General features: G+C 39.1%; 1 protein-coding gene across 3 annotated transcripts in view; it reads right to left on the reverse strand.

The window, feature by feature from the left end:
* Positions 1–2,349: 2,349 nt before the first annotated feature.
* Positions 2,350–15,032, reverse strand: part of CEMIP2 (cell migration inducing hyaluronidase 2) — an 81,331-nt gene continuing 68,648 nt past the window's right edge. For all 3 annotated transcript variants that reach the window (XM_055578294.1, XM_055578296.1, XM_055578297.1), the window contains 5 exons: positions 14,599–14,818; positions 10,111–10,209; positions 6,618–6,772; positions 4,688–4,791; positions 2,350–4,348 (listed from right to left, as the gene is read on the reverse strand). In XM_055578294.1, coding sequence (XP_055434269.1) covers positions 4,152–4,348; positions 4,688–4,791; positions 6,618–6,772; positions 10,111–10,209; positions 14,599–14,818 — 775 coding nt within the window. In that variant the 3' untranslated portion in view covers positions 2,350–4,151. The remainder of the gene's footprint in view (positions 4,349–4,687; positions 4,792–6,617; positions 6,773–10,110; positions 10,210–14,598; positions 14,819–15,032) is intronic.

Here is a 15,032-nt window from a genome sequence, read left to right on the forward strand (position 1 = left end):
TGAATAAATGCTACTAGAAAAATGGTACCAAGAGACTTGCTCCATGCAGTACTGCCACACAACTTCAATTTGTAAAAAAAACAAAACAAAACAAAAAAACCATACATGGGAAATGCAATAAAGTGGAGCACAATAAAACAAGGCATGCCTGTAAATATTTTCAGCTTTGCAGGCCATTGTCTCTGGGCAACTACTCAAACATGCCATTGCCATATGCAAGCTATAGTCAATATGTAACAAAATGAGCATGACTGTCCTCCAATAAGATGTTATTAATGGATACCAAAATATAAATTATACATAATTTCACATCATAAAATATTACTCTTCTTTTGACTTTTTCTAACGTGTTATATTTGAAGATATGAAACCATTCTTAGCTCAAAATTAGTACAAAACCAGTCAAGGGGACAGGTTTGTTCAACAGGTTAGTTTTCCAGTTCTTGACTTACCAATTTTGATGAAAAAGTCTAAGCTTTTCTGAGGACAAATCTTAAATCTGTTATTACTTTCATAACCAGACTAATTACAATGTTCATCTTAGAAAAAAATTTTAAATGAATCTATGAAGTTGTTTTCTGACCCACTATTTGCTGGATTTTCAGATATTGCTATGGCTGATATTTTTGGATGCCCTGTGGGGCACAGTTCCTCATTCAGAAATCTTCACAGTTCAATCAGTCATTCTTTAATTTTATCATATAAAAGCAAAGTGTTGTGTGCTCTTCCCTACAACACCAAGGCCTAACTAGCATCCTTTTTTTCAGCTTCTCTCTCTTATCGAAGATAAATGTGAGTAAAACCTTCAATCTTACAAATGATGCCAAGAATCCAGCAAGAAATAAACAGCATTTTGTTATTTGTGAGCAAGGGGCTGGCGATGCTTTTTCTTAACTTTTTTCCCTCCCTTTTGTTGAAAATGAGCTCCAGTCCAGAGTGTGCACTCATATTTCTAAAAGTCTGGATTATTACTAAGTTAAGACTAACCATAAATATACAAATCTGTTACCCAATTACTCCTATTTATGGTGTTCACTTCTAGGGGAATTTCTCAGGTTATTAAACTTGATTTCACAAGTATCTGAAAGCCAAACAAGAATTCTGGAGGGTAAACTCCAACCACACATCATGAAATCAACAAACACTGTCACAATGGAATTTAAGTACTTACCTACTACAACCAACTTAAAAAAACACACACACACTTAAATTAAGTGCATACCTGCTTACCAAAATGCCTTTCAACTGGACTTATCCAAACATTACTTCATCCCTTAAGGAATGAAAACTTAAGTTATCTGAAGCATTCAAGCCTCTATCCATCACTGCATTGCCCACCCCTCCTCCAAACCAAATATTCCATCTAATGGTACAGGGATATGTCCTCTTCTGATGGAGCTGGAGAACAGAGGAGTCATAAACCTCCTCCCCACGCTCAGGTCTAAACATCAGTTTAGTGGCTGCTTTGGAGTCCTATTCTGTAAGACCATGAGCCTGCCTTTCATCTTCTCACAAGCACTCTCTTCCAGCCTCTGAAGATAATATACAACATGCTGATTCAGATGGAGAGGGAGAAATCTCACAGGAAAGACTTAAAACCCAAGTCTGTCGATATATGAGAAGGCCCTGTGTTTCTCATCAGCTGGCCAATTCGTGGACGGCCACATTTCTGGAACTCAACCAACTGCCTCACCTGATGGAAAATGCTTATGAACTTATAAATCACCTTTGAACACATTTTCCCAGTAGAAATAAAACAGACTGCAAGCTCCCAATGGCCTGAAATGTGTATATCAGCTTTGATAACCAATTTAACAATTTGAGACAACTAAGGACTAAAAATGCTATCTGAAAGTTCAGACAATAGCAAAATGTTTTGTTTAGGGCTGGGAGTTCCATAAGCAATATAGGAATCACAAAAATAGATAATTATAATTTTGTTTTTATCACACAAAAAATTATAGACTGAAGTTAAACAGTGGGCCTATTATATTAGTGCAGTGATACCTAATCCAGGCTACATGTTATTTGCATCACCCAGAGAGCTTTTAAAAAAATTCCAATGGCCAGGCTGCACCCCACACCAATTAAATGTGAAGCAGGAGCTGGAGCGGAGGGAACAGACCAGGCCATCATAGGTTTTAAAGCTCCCAAGCTTTCTCCAATGTGCAGCCAAAGTTAAGAACCTCTGCACCGGCCTTCTGAAGTTACTTAGTCTTACAAAATCTACCTAGTGGATGAAAATTTCTTCATTATTTCTGCCCATAGCTTCTTTACAGATGGGATATGGAATGAAAAAAAAAAATTGACTGCTTGCTAGATAGTCACACAAATACATGAAAAAATACATGCACACATATTTTTATTTTATTTAAATTGGGCCCTGACCATTAGCATATAAATCAGAAAAACTGAGTGCTTTAGAACTTACATATCCTCTTCAAATCTTTAAAGAGCCAAACTCTAAAAATCACACATAAAAGATATTTGTCATTAAAAAAAACACACACACACACACAAACTTTAACCACCTTGAGGAACCATGATCCAATAATATATTTAATAGGTAAGATTTCATTCATCAATGTACAAAAAAAACACCCCAAAACCTAAACTTTGATTAAGACACGTACTCTTTTAACAAGAGTACTTACAGTTAGAAAGGTTTATCGGTAGCACTTTGAGGTAGCATATTTTGTAAAGTAATGGAAATAGTCACAGAGCTGCTCTGCAGTTTCTTTTGGGCACAAAAGGACAGGGTGTTAGCTGTTGCTCTTGATAGAGAAGAGTGAATTTGTCTGTACTCATTGCCAAAGTCAGCCTGACCATATTCCTTGCTGTGGCTATCCCCACGTTACACTTCATACATTGTGGGTTTAGGAAAAGATAAAAGTGTTTCAATACCTCTTTCCTCTTGGTGTAGTGACATCCTGGCTTTGGCACCAATCTCCTTTAGCCACATGCAGTCCTCACTGGCAGGAGATGCACACACCCAGTAGGAAGAAAAATAGGGCATCACAGTGCCTTTTTTTCATTGGGCTCTAAGGATTTACTTAAGAGTGATGGACTCCTCTAAGGCTAAAAAGAGGTTTGTTTCTGAATATTGTCTCCTTGATTCTGGCCCTTAAAAGGTTCTCCTGTTTTTCCTCTCCCTGAGTACAATATTTTGGGGTATCATTAAGTTTTTTGCAATTGTCCTGCCAGGTTGGTGAGCAGAGAAGCTTTTTTAAAAAAATCCACACGGGTGCAGGAGTACTCCAAGAACAGACTTCCTTTGTGCAAGTTGAAATGACACAAGTTAATAGTTCAGGAAAATGGCCTGCTTCTTTTTTTAAAAAATGTAAATATTTAGCTCAGCTCTTGCATTTTAAATACAAATATACAGTCAAACAGGCTAAGGATTAAAGCTGCAAAAATGGTCCCACCAACATCAGACCAAGGTGCGGGTCCAATTTTTGCCCAATGGTCACAGATTAAAGGGATGTCCAACCCATAAAAGCCCTTTTTTTCCCCAATAATACTTGCTGTTTGAAAGTTGAATCCTTAGAAGGAATCAATATACAAATGAATAAAAATAGCACATGTCCAAGCAAAAAAGGGCATGAGCTGGGCCTGAGTTGCCACTTAAAACTCCATCATTCAGTATCATACAAAATCCTCAAAGGCTGCCTGGAATCAGGGACCAAGGCATTCCTGAACATGCCAGCCACCCAGGTCAACTGCTGACCCAAAGTCAACGACACAAGTGAACATTAGACTTCAAGTATCCAAGGTGCTACAAGAGCTGGTCCTCTCAAGGACTCAGGCTGACTCTCAGAAGCTCCCCTTCCCTCACAACATCCCATTTTGTACAAAAGGTGAAGCACTGCTTATGGTCACTACAAAACACAGGAGTGGGATGTGAGGGATAAGAGAACTGATCTCTGAAATATACCAGCCTAACAAATACATATAAATTCTTTAACATTTTGTACAACTAGAAGGTGCATGAGCTGGTATTCAAGCAATCACTTTAAACTCTTACTTTTCTCCCCTTTCTGCCTCAAACAGGAAAATGGTTCCATTGGGTTAACAGTGTCATTTTAAAATGCCATAAATTAAATAAGTTAGTTCACATTTTATCCCCCAGCACTTAAGTTACAGTTAAATCTCTAATGTGCCTTTGAAGTTTGCTTCAACAGCTCCAGGTCTCTTCGGCGGATAGTGTCAGCTCTGTGACAACCATATTCATCCAGCTGCAAAGGTATGAATTGTTCAAGCAGCCCGAGGCCCTGTCTAGCAGGGCTGGTATACAGCTTAGTCCAGGATGGTTTAAAGTTTCCATTGAATCCCAAAAATATGGTACTCCCTTTAAAAGAAAAAAAACAAAGTTCAATTTGTATCTCTACTAGTTTCAGGCAAGATAATGTGAAAGGTGAGGTGGAGGTGAGCAAAACAAAAAACAACAAAAAAACTATATTTCCTTACGTCAGAGAATGAACTCTTACCACCCACCTCCTGCCCCAAATAACAAACTACATCCCAACACACTTCCTCTAACACTGTCTCCTGATTTAGAAATTATCTTCATAATACCCACCCCAGCCTAACAAGCTCATGAAAGCAGGCTGATACCTACACTCCACCATCAAAATGTATATTTTGCAGCTCTCCTAAAAACTTCTTATGGAAGAATACAGATACAAACCTTTGTTATAAAGATTGGCTGGCTTGGCTAATCCCAGAGGTACTAATGAATCCGAAATATTGAACTGCTTTATCTGTCCTCTTGTGCTCAACAGGACAACTGACCTGTAAAAGTTAGAAAATCAGAGCAAGTTTCAATAATTCAGCATGTGTTCACTGGGTACCTTTCTGAAGTATATACTAGATAAAAGCAGAACTCAAAAAACAAAAAGCACTCCACATGCCTTTTCATCCTTGCTGTTACAAGGGTCTACTTCAATTCCACGCCTAGAACTTAACGTTTCTATTACAAGGAGGTCTCTAAATATAGGGAAAACTAGTGAGAGTTGGACTGTGAAGAAAGCTGAGCACCGAAGAATTGATGCTTTTGAACTGTGGTGTTGGAGAAGACTCTTGAGAGTCCCTTGGACTGCAAGGAGATCCAACCAGTCCATTCTAAAGGAGATCAGGTCTGGGTGTTCATTGGAAGGACTGATCCTGAGGCTGAAACTCCAATACTTTGGCCACCTCACGCGAAGAGTTGACTCATTGGAAAAGACTCTGATGCTGGGAGGGATTGGGGGCAGGAGGAGAAGGGGACGACAGAGGATCAGATGGCTGGATGGCATCACTGACTTGATGGACATGAGTTTGAGTGAAATTTGGGAGTTGGTGATGGACAGGAAGGCCTGGCGTGCTGCAATTCATGGGGTCACAAAGAGTCTGACACAACTGAGTGACTGAACTGAACTGAACATCTTTACAGTATTAACTTTTCCATCCAGAAGCAGGGAGAGCCTCTCCTTTTACTCTTATTGTATATCCTTTAATAAAGCATTTCTTTTCTTAATATATTGGGTGCCTTGCATGACTATTGTGTTGCTCTAAACATCTGTGGTGAGCTTTATGTTCCAGATTGTTTTAGGTGAAGTGACTGACTGTGTTAATTTTCCAACATTAGGGAAAAAAATCTTTAGATACATAAAGAAAATTGAGGCCTTGCAAAGTAAATACCTACAAATGTATTAAACCAGAAGATAGAGCTATATGTACACAAAGAATGTTACACTCAAAGAATATAATGACTTTATGGGACTTGTTGAGATCTGGTTCTTTAAAGTTTAAGGAGTGTAAGTGACCAGATCAGTTGATGATGATTCAAAAGCTACATAGGACTCTGCTCCCTGGGAAGCCTATGTTCCTCCCTTTGGGCCTTCATTAAATGAAAGCCTGTGTGTAAACCAATGTCCGCAGCAAAGCAAAGGGGGCAGAAAGAGGACTGAATTTATCTTCTTGCCTCCAGTCAGGGTCTGCCTAACACAAATACAGCAAGGTGCACCTTTGTTCAGACACTAAGAATACTGGAGTGGGTTGTCATTTCCTTCTCCAGTGCATGAAAGTGAAAAGTGAAAGTGAAGTCGTTCAGTCGTGCCCGACTCTAAGGGCTCTTAAAAAAGAGATCACACACTCATCTACTTAAAAAATCAATTTAGTCCTTTCCAGTCAATTCCAAGTGACCCAGGTGGCAACTTCCTATACCAGAGTCATAGCACAATGCTGTCCAAGGGTTCATCAGCAGGATAGACTGTTACAAAGGCAAAACTCAATAAAATTGTTTTAAAATGATACTGAGCCTTCTGAGAGAGTTGGGTACAATGTAGATCAGCTTAATACTAAGAAGTGGGATAGGAACGATCCAAAATGTTGAGCTTTTCCTCCTTCCAAGAACCTTCCCATCATTTGCAAACTCTTCTAACATCCAAGTCCTCACTTATCAATAAGCAACTTAGATCACACAGGCATCAACCTGAAACTGGGAAAGGAATGAGTATTCATCCTTCAAAAATCCTAAATACCCAGAGTAAAAAAGAAGTAGACAAGCCAAAACTCAGAGTTAGCCAGGTGTCATCCTTAAGGTATCTTATCCCTTATACAGGGCAAGCTTCACCTACCTTGGAGGGATGCTTGTTTTTAAGTATTCTTCCATGCGACTGACATCAGTGAAAGAGAAAATCTTTTTTTCTGTCAACCGGAAGGGAACACTGCAGGCATCCACAATCAGGAGGAGGACGCCCGCACTTCGGAAGGGATAGTCGGTGCCGTTGATCTGAGAACACAAGATCGTCCTCTGCTGTCATCACCATTTCAGTATCTTTCCAGCCCCTTTCCCTCTGTCTTCTAAACCCAAGAATCAAAAATAATAATTCCAAAATTCAAACTGCATGTTCCATCGCTCTTCCTCTGCCAACATTTGAAATTGAGTCTGTGTTTTTCATAGGCTTTTACCTTGACTGGTCTTTACTGATTGGATAAGATGCTCTAAGCAAGACATGGCAGCCTACACTCAGCTGAGTAGGGTGACTCTGCAGGTTCAGGGCTTTCATTCTTATATACATACTCTCTCACTGGGGTCAGTTTCCAACTCAGTGATCAGGTGACGGCCTCTATAACTGAAGCTCAGATGTTGTCACATTGGTTCAGGAAAAAAATATATAACTGTATACAATAGGTATCTAGTCATATAGGTAGGTAAGTAGAGAGATAGACTTCCTTAACCCACATAAACTCCTGCCCCGTCAGAGTTTAGGTTTGAAACATCAGAGGAGGCAGATAGTTTCATCTGCATTGTTCCATACATAGGTCTCCTTTAAAATCAAAATGGAAAACAGGAAATTTTACCAGGATTTAAGCCACGGATAGTGATATCTTGTTTAAACAATTACTGTGAACTGAAAGTTCCAGTCGTTCTCTTTAAATTAATGGCTCGAGACATTTTCAAGAAAAAGGAATTCCAGATATACCCAAATCTCATAAATTCCTCAACCAAAAAAGGAAAGAAAAAAATCTTGACTGAAAAATGATTTAACACTAAGCCATAGGCACTGATTCTCTTTAAAATGTGTAAAATTATAAACTATGTTAAAAGTTAACAAAGGAGAGATGCTCTCTTCATTACACCTGTCCTCACTTGGAGAAGTTATACTTAAATTGTATTTCTAATCACTAATGATCTCACAGGAATTCAAAATGGCTATTTGCCTGTATTTAAACTGCTCTAGTCCAGAGAATAATTCTAGAAGTGCTTAATATATAGTGCCATTCTATATTTAGAAAGACTGAAAGTGACCCATTTTTTAAAATCTGAATACTTAAAACTGAGACACATTTGATTAAAAAAAAAAAATCATGATCTTTAACACACTCAAACTGTCCTATTGAAAATTACCTCCAAAAACCTGCTGCTTAAAAGAAACACAAAATTTTCCATAAAAACTAAAGCAAGGCCACGTCCAGCAAAGACTTTTCAGGTAATACATGTGAAAAGTAGTGGAGGTAAACATGACAAAACACAGTCCTCTGTGACCTCTTTTACGGTCCCTCCAGCAATGGAGTCAAACAATGTCTGCACACCCAGAGGAATGCCCTACCTGAGATTGTCTGGGCAATACCTTATCTTGTTTAATTACCTAGTAAGCTAGTAGAGCAGAGACTCAGCACCCAGCTCCATCCCTTTGCAACTGACACCCACCAGATTCCACATAAGGAGGCTGGGATGGGTTCCTCACACTGCTGACTTTATTGAGATGTTGAGCTAACAAACTTCCTACATCATGCTGCTGCCGCTAAGTCACTTCAGTCGTGTCCAACTCTGTGCGACCCCATAGAGGGCAGCCCACCAGGCTCTGCTGTCCCTGGGATTCTCCAGGCAAGAACACTGGAGTGGGTTGCCATTTCCTTCTCCAATGCATGAAAGTGAAAAATGAAAGTGAAGTCGCTCAGTCGTGCCCGACTCTTAGCGACCCCATGGACTGCAGCCCACTAGGCTCCTCCATCATGAACATACTACAAAATGAAGACATGCTAACATAGAGCAATAGGTATATATATGTGAGAAACCTTGGAGTTATATTTAAGTAGGGATCTTTCTTTCTTTTCCTTCCTTCCCTCCTTTCTTTCTAATTGTGGTAAGAACACTAACATGAAATCCATCCTCTTAAATATTTTAAGTAGACAATATATTATTACTGATTACAGGGAAAATGCTGTAAAACAGATTTTGAGAGTTTATGTAGTATTTTACTCAAGTGAAACTTTTATGCCTGATGATTAATAACTCTGCGTTTCACCCTCCTCATCTTAAGTAGGGGTATTTTTAATTCAAAATTATTAAAAAGTTCTTAATTTAGAGTTAAGTTCTGGCAGTGGATAATGGTGATGGCCACACAATATTATGAATGTATTTCATACCACTGAACTATATACTTAAAAATAGTTAGGATGGTGAATTTTATGTTATGTGTACTTTAACATAATAAAAGAGATTGAGAGAGGAAAAAAAAAAGATTTAAGTTTTCACATATATGTGAATTTGTAAATGTGTTGTCCACCACTTAAAAAAAAAAAAAAAAAAAGCTCCCAAAGAGACCACATGAGACTAAGCCCAGGCACTGGCTGGGTATCAGTTGGCTAGATACCTCCTACCCAAAGAGCCCTTTATACAGATGCACTCTGGTCAACTCAGTTTGGGACAGGCTACATGCCTAAAGTGGGCTTCCCTGAGAGCTAAGTTGGTAAAGAATCCGCCTGCAATGAAGGAGACCCCGTTTCAATTCCTGGGTTCCAAAGATCTGCTGGAGAAGGGATAGGCTACCCAGTCCAGTATTCTTGGCCTTCCCTGGTGGCTCAGCTGCTGAAGAATCCACCTGCAATGCGAGAGACCTGGGTTTGATCCCTAGGTTCAGAAGATGCCCTGGAGAAGGGAATGGCTACCCACTCCAGCATTCTGGCCTGGAGAATTCCATGGACTGTATAGTCCATGGGGTCGCGAAGAGTCGGACACGACTAAGTGACTTTCACTTTCACTCCTACAGCTGATTAACCTTGCTGGCAAACTTGGCTTTTAGGCCAAATTCCAATATTGACACTCAGGCTAACACTTATACTTCCATTAACCTACTTAAAGACAGTTAACACTTTGCATTGTCACCTTCCTTATCTGAAAAACTGGGAGCCAAGCAATCTCAAAATAAGAGGCTGAGGAGATTTTAAAATCTTCACCTTCCATATTTTAAACAAATAACTGGGAAGCTTCTTTAAGTTTCAAAAACTGAGGTTAAAAACAATTTTCTACATATTGATTACCAATGACAATTTTTTAAACCAAAAATACCTTTTCTCCTATAGAAAAGGAATCTGGGTCACCTGAATAATTTTAACATTTGCCTAAAAGTAATCAATAAACTTAACTGAGAAAAAAAATTTAATAAATTTCATTTCTTTAAAAATACATATGTTTAGGAGCATTTATACCTCTGTTGTATAGCTCACTACCAACAATAAAAATGTGATTAGAAACACGTGAATGTTGTCAGAGATAATTCATGTTACCAGGATAGAATGAAAAAGTGAGAAGCTGAGGCAGTGCACACAGCAGATGGTACTCACAGAAATAACAGACGCATCTCCACGCTGAATCTCGGCTTGACTGGGTGACCGGAATTGCACAGGGAGGTAGCTTATATGAGGATCACTTGTAAACACCGCCTACATGGGGAAGAGGTTCCATATCTATGTTAACCTTCCAAAAAGATCCTTCAGAATAAACTCAACTATATCAAAGCCAGTGAACGGTTTTTTTGTTTTTTTTCCTCTGAACTTTCTGTATGTATTTCATGACCTGGAATTTTATTTTTTGATATAAGCTTTAATAGGAGAATGGTTCAATTCAGTTCAGTCACTCAGTCGTGTCCAACTTTTTGCGACCCCATGAATCGCAGCACACCAGGCCTCCCTGTCCATCACCAACTCCCGGAGTTCACTCAGACTCACGTCCATCGAGTCAGTAATGCCATCCAGCCCTCTCATCCTCTGTCGTCCCCTTCTCCTCCTGCCCCCAATCCCTCCCAGCATCCGAGTCTTTTCCAAAGAGTCAACTCTTCACATGAGGTAGCCAAAGTACTGGAGTTTCAGCTTTAGCATCATTCCTTCCAAAAAAATCCCAGGGCTGATCTCCTTCAGAATGGACTGGTTGGATCTCCTTGCAGGCCAAGGGACTCTCAAGAGTCTTCTCCAACACCACAGTTCAAAAGCATCAATTCTTCGGTGCTCAGCTTTCTTCACAGTCCAACTCTCACATCCATACATGAATGGTATGTTACTCATTTTCTAGAGCAATCCCAGTTTCAAGTCATTGCAATCTTGTTAATAAGATCAGCTCTCTAAATGACTATATAAATATGCTCTATATCTAAATCTTTGTAAACATTTCATGCAAAAAAGTTACAAATCTTTTTGAAGGCTCTTTTCAGACCAGTTATCCTCAACTGTGATTCAGTCATTCCAGGATTGAGGAAAGAAGTATAGATGACAAGGATTACTCTGTTTAAAAACTTTTAGGGGCCTTGTACATCACCAATTTTATTTAAATTCCTCTACCTGACCTGCAAAATGTTCCACAAATAGAGCCACTATTCTATTCTATTTCCCTCTAGTCTATCCACATTCAACATGCAGGGCAGTTCCCTCAGTTTTCCACTCTTCTGCCACTTGCCTTTTCAGATGCTGTTCCTTCCCCAAGAACGCCCTTCCATTTTCCCTTCTACTTCAAACCACTTCCAGCCTCCAAATCCCACCATCTACCTCCTCCCTAAAGGCTATCTTCTCAATTAAAAGCACTCAACTCTTCACACAATTTAACACTTGAAAGTATATGTACCAAGGAATTTCCTGGTAGTCTAGTGGTTAGGACTTAGCACTTTTACTACCTCAGACTGAGTTCAATTCCTGGTCAGGGAACTAAGATCCCACAAGCCATGTGGTATGGTCAAAAAAAAAAAAAAATACATATATGTATATTCTTATAAATCAATGCCAACAAGAATAAATAATCATGGCAAGAGCAGATAATCATTATGTTAAACATCCAGAAGCTGAACATTTGTTTGAAGTCTCAGGTCTGAAGTCAAAAATTCTTGTGAATTTTCCTACTTATCTCTAATTTACATGTGTTTTTGACATTAAAACAAAAATTCTCCTCAAATTTCCAAGTAAAAGTGGTGTCCATAGACACTTCAAATACTTCTCAACTGCCAGGTCAGTAGTCAATACATTTTTAAGAAATGAATTCTGATCAATGTTTTAAGCCCCAAAATAAAGAATGTTAAACATCAATGCATGGAACCATTTAACAAGATAGGCCCAGAATAGTTTCGAAGATCATTAAATTATCTTTACAAATTCTAGTATTTCTTATAAGAAGTATAAATTATTTGAAGTCTTCTCAGTAATGAAGGACTTTCTTAACAAATTCAATTTGAGAATTAGGCTGGAAAATTTACTTCTCCACAAAGATTATCTGACAATTTCACTTTAACAGTCAAAACATTACACAGGACAGGCAAGGATTCATATAAGCTTATTTATGTACCCGGTTTATTTTTTGGTCTGTTGGTTAGTTTAGTTGAACTGGAGTATAGAGGTGGCTCAAGAGTATTAGAGACCAAGACCGTGATAGTGAGTTATCATCAGAAAAATAATCATCCTATATCACAACAGGAAGCATAAATCCCCCTTCCTTTCCCTGTTCTTACTGCCACCAACAGACAGAAACAAGAAAAATTAGAAATAAGAAATAAAAGAAATATTTAGAGGTTTTCTCCCTCTTATTAAAAGAGATCAGTCCTGGATGTTCTTTGGAAGGACTGATGCTAAAGCTGAAACTCCAATACTTTGGCCACCTCATGCAAAGAGTTGACTCATTGGAAAAGACTCTGATGCTGGGAGGGATTGGGGGCAGGAGGAGAAGGGGATGACAGAGGATGAGATGGCTGGATGGCATCACCGACTCGATGGACATGAGTCTGGGTGAACTCCGGGAGTTGGTGATGGACAGGGAGGCCTGGCGTGCTGCAATTCATGGGGTCGCAAAGAGTCGGACACGACTGAACTGAACTGAACTGATTACAGTATGTATTTCTGTGGCAGTAAGAACTTTTTTTAAAACTCCTCCAGGCCCATGAAACTAAAATGTGAACATTTATCAGAATCACCTGCAGGGCCTGTTAAAGCAAAGACCATAAGCCCCACTCCTGAAGTTTCTGACTGGGTAGAACTGGGTGGGACCCAAGAGTTCGAATTTTTCACAAGTTCCCAGGTGATGCTGATGCTGCTGGTCTGGGGACCACAAGTTGAGAACCATTCCTCTTGACCCATATTTGTTTATATATAGGTTAAATATTAATTAGGGCAATATTGATTCTGTACTTCTTTTTCTCCTGGAATCAATGTGACTTCCTATGGGGTTTCCCATGCCTGATTTTAGCTCATACTTTGGATTTACTTTCACTGCTAAGTTTTCTCAAGATCTAGAAGACTGTCTCATTAAGACTATGTCACAGGAAGCACTTCACTTCTAGCCAAAGTCAGTTTGTACTTTTAATTATAGGTAAACATAATAGCGTATGCTTCAAATTAATAGTTTTTCATCTTAAAGGAAACAATTTCCATGAGGGCCTTTTCTGAAGATAAATTTCACACTGCCAAGAAAACAGATACTTCCACATCACTGACATGTATACATAATAGTGATAATGTACTGGAATCACAGCTGAGAAAGAAAAGATGACAACCAATAAATCCACAATGACCCAGGGCAAACTGATGTGTAAATACATTTTGACTGATTTTATTATAAATTTGGACTGGTTTGCTTCTTATGATCATTAAATTCTAGAGTGAGCCAAAATTCAGGAGAAACCATTCAATATTTATAAACTGGCAGCAAACATCATCAAAAAATTTATGATTTTACAAACAATAAATGCTGGAGAGGGTGTGGAGAAAAGGGAATAGTCTTGAATTGTTGTGCTGTGCTTAGCTACTCAGTTGTGTCCTACCCTTTGCAACCCCATGGACTGTAGTCCGCTAGGCTTCTCTGTCCATGGGGATTCCCCAGGCAAGAATTCTGGAGTGGGTTGCCATGCCCTTCTCCAGGGGATCTTCCCAATCTAGAGATCGAACCAAGGTCTCCTGCATTGCAGGCGGATGCTTTAACATCTGAGCCACAAAGGAAGCCCTGGCACTTTCACTGCTGGTGAGAATGTAAACTGATACAGCCCCTATGGAGAACAGTATGCAGGTTCCTTAAAAAACTAGAAATAAAACTACCACATGACCCAACAATTCCACTACTGGGCATATACCCTGAGGAAACCATAATTGAAAAAGACACACGTTCTTTTTCACAATGTTCATTGCAGCACTATTTACAGTAACTAGGACATGGAAGCAACCTAGATGTCCATCGACATGAATGGATAAAGAAGCTGTGGTACATATATACAATGGAATTTTAGTCATAAAAAGGAATGCATTTGAGTCAGTTCTAATGAGGTGGATGAACCTACAGCCTATTATACAGAATGAAGTCAGAAAGAGAAAAACAAATGTTTTATATTAATGCATATATATGGAACCTGGAAAGATGGTATTGATGAATCCATCTGCAGAGCAACAACGGAGATGCAGACATAGAAAACAGATCTGTGGACACTGTGGGGGAAGGAGGACAAATCGACAGTAGGATGGCAACATAAATTACCATACGTAAAATAGATAGCCAGTGGGAATTTGCTATATGATGTAGGTAGCTCAAATCAGGTGCTCTGTGACAACCTAGGGGGTGAGATGGGGTGAAAGGTGGGAGGGAGGTTCAGGAGGAAGGGGACATGTGTATACCTATGGCTGATTCACACTGATGTATGGCAGAAACCAACACAATATTGTAAAACAATTATCCTCCAATTAAAAATAAATTTAAAAAATAAAATAAATGGGCAGGACAGATGTTTCAGGGGGGAAAAAAAATATGCTGACTGCACAGAACCTTTTGACTTTTTCTCTTGGACCAAAGCCCACTTTTATTCCTTGTTTTACCTGACGGGTTCCACAGCCTTGACAAAGTCCTTTGAGCATGGACGGCATCGACTTGAGGGCTGATGGCTTTCTGTAATAGCGGGGATACGCTTTGGCCATGCAGTTACTGATGTCTTTTGAGTCTGTTGCTGCCTGGATCTTGACTCTTTCGCATCCCTGAGATGAACAGTAACTGTGACCATCCCTGTGGCTTTTGGCTTTAAGATACAGAAACAGCAACCTGCACAAAACAGACCAGTCCAAAGGGTATTAGATTTTGACTTTCAAAAACTTTCAAATTAACTCATGGCCAGTGGGGATATTCCTCCAATAAAGTAATTTTTTTCTCAAAAGGAAAATAACTTATAAAACTAATAAAGTTGCTTCTCTTTCCTTTCTGTCCTCATAGGGTTCTAAGTCAAACACAATTCCACTTCAGAAAATATCATGAAAAT

The sequence above is a fragment of the Bubalus kerabau genome, chromosome 4 (assembly GCF_029407905.1).
Source record: "Bubalus kerabau isolate K-KA32 ecotype Philippines breed swamp buffalo chromosome 4, PCC_UOA_SB_1v2, whole genome shotgun sequence".
Taxonomy (NCBI): Eukaryota; Metazoa; Chordata; class Mammalia; order Artiodactyla; family Bovidae; genus Bubalus; species Bubalus kerabau.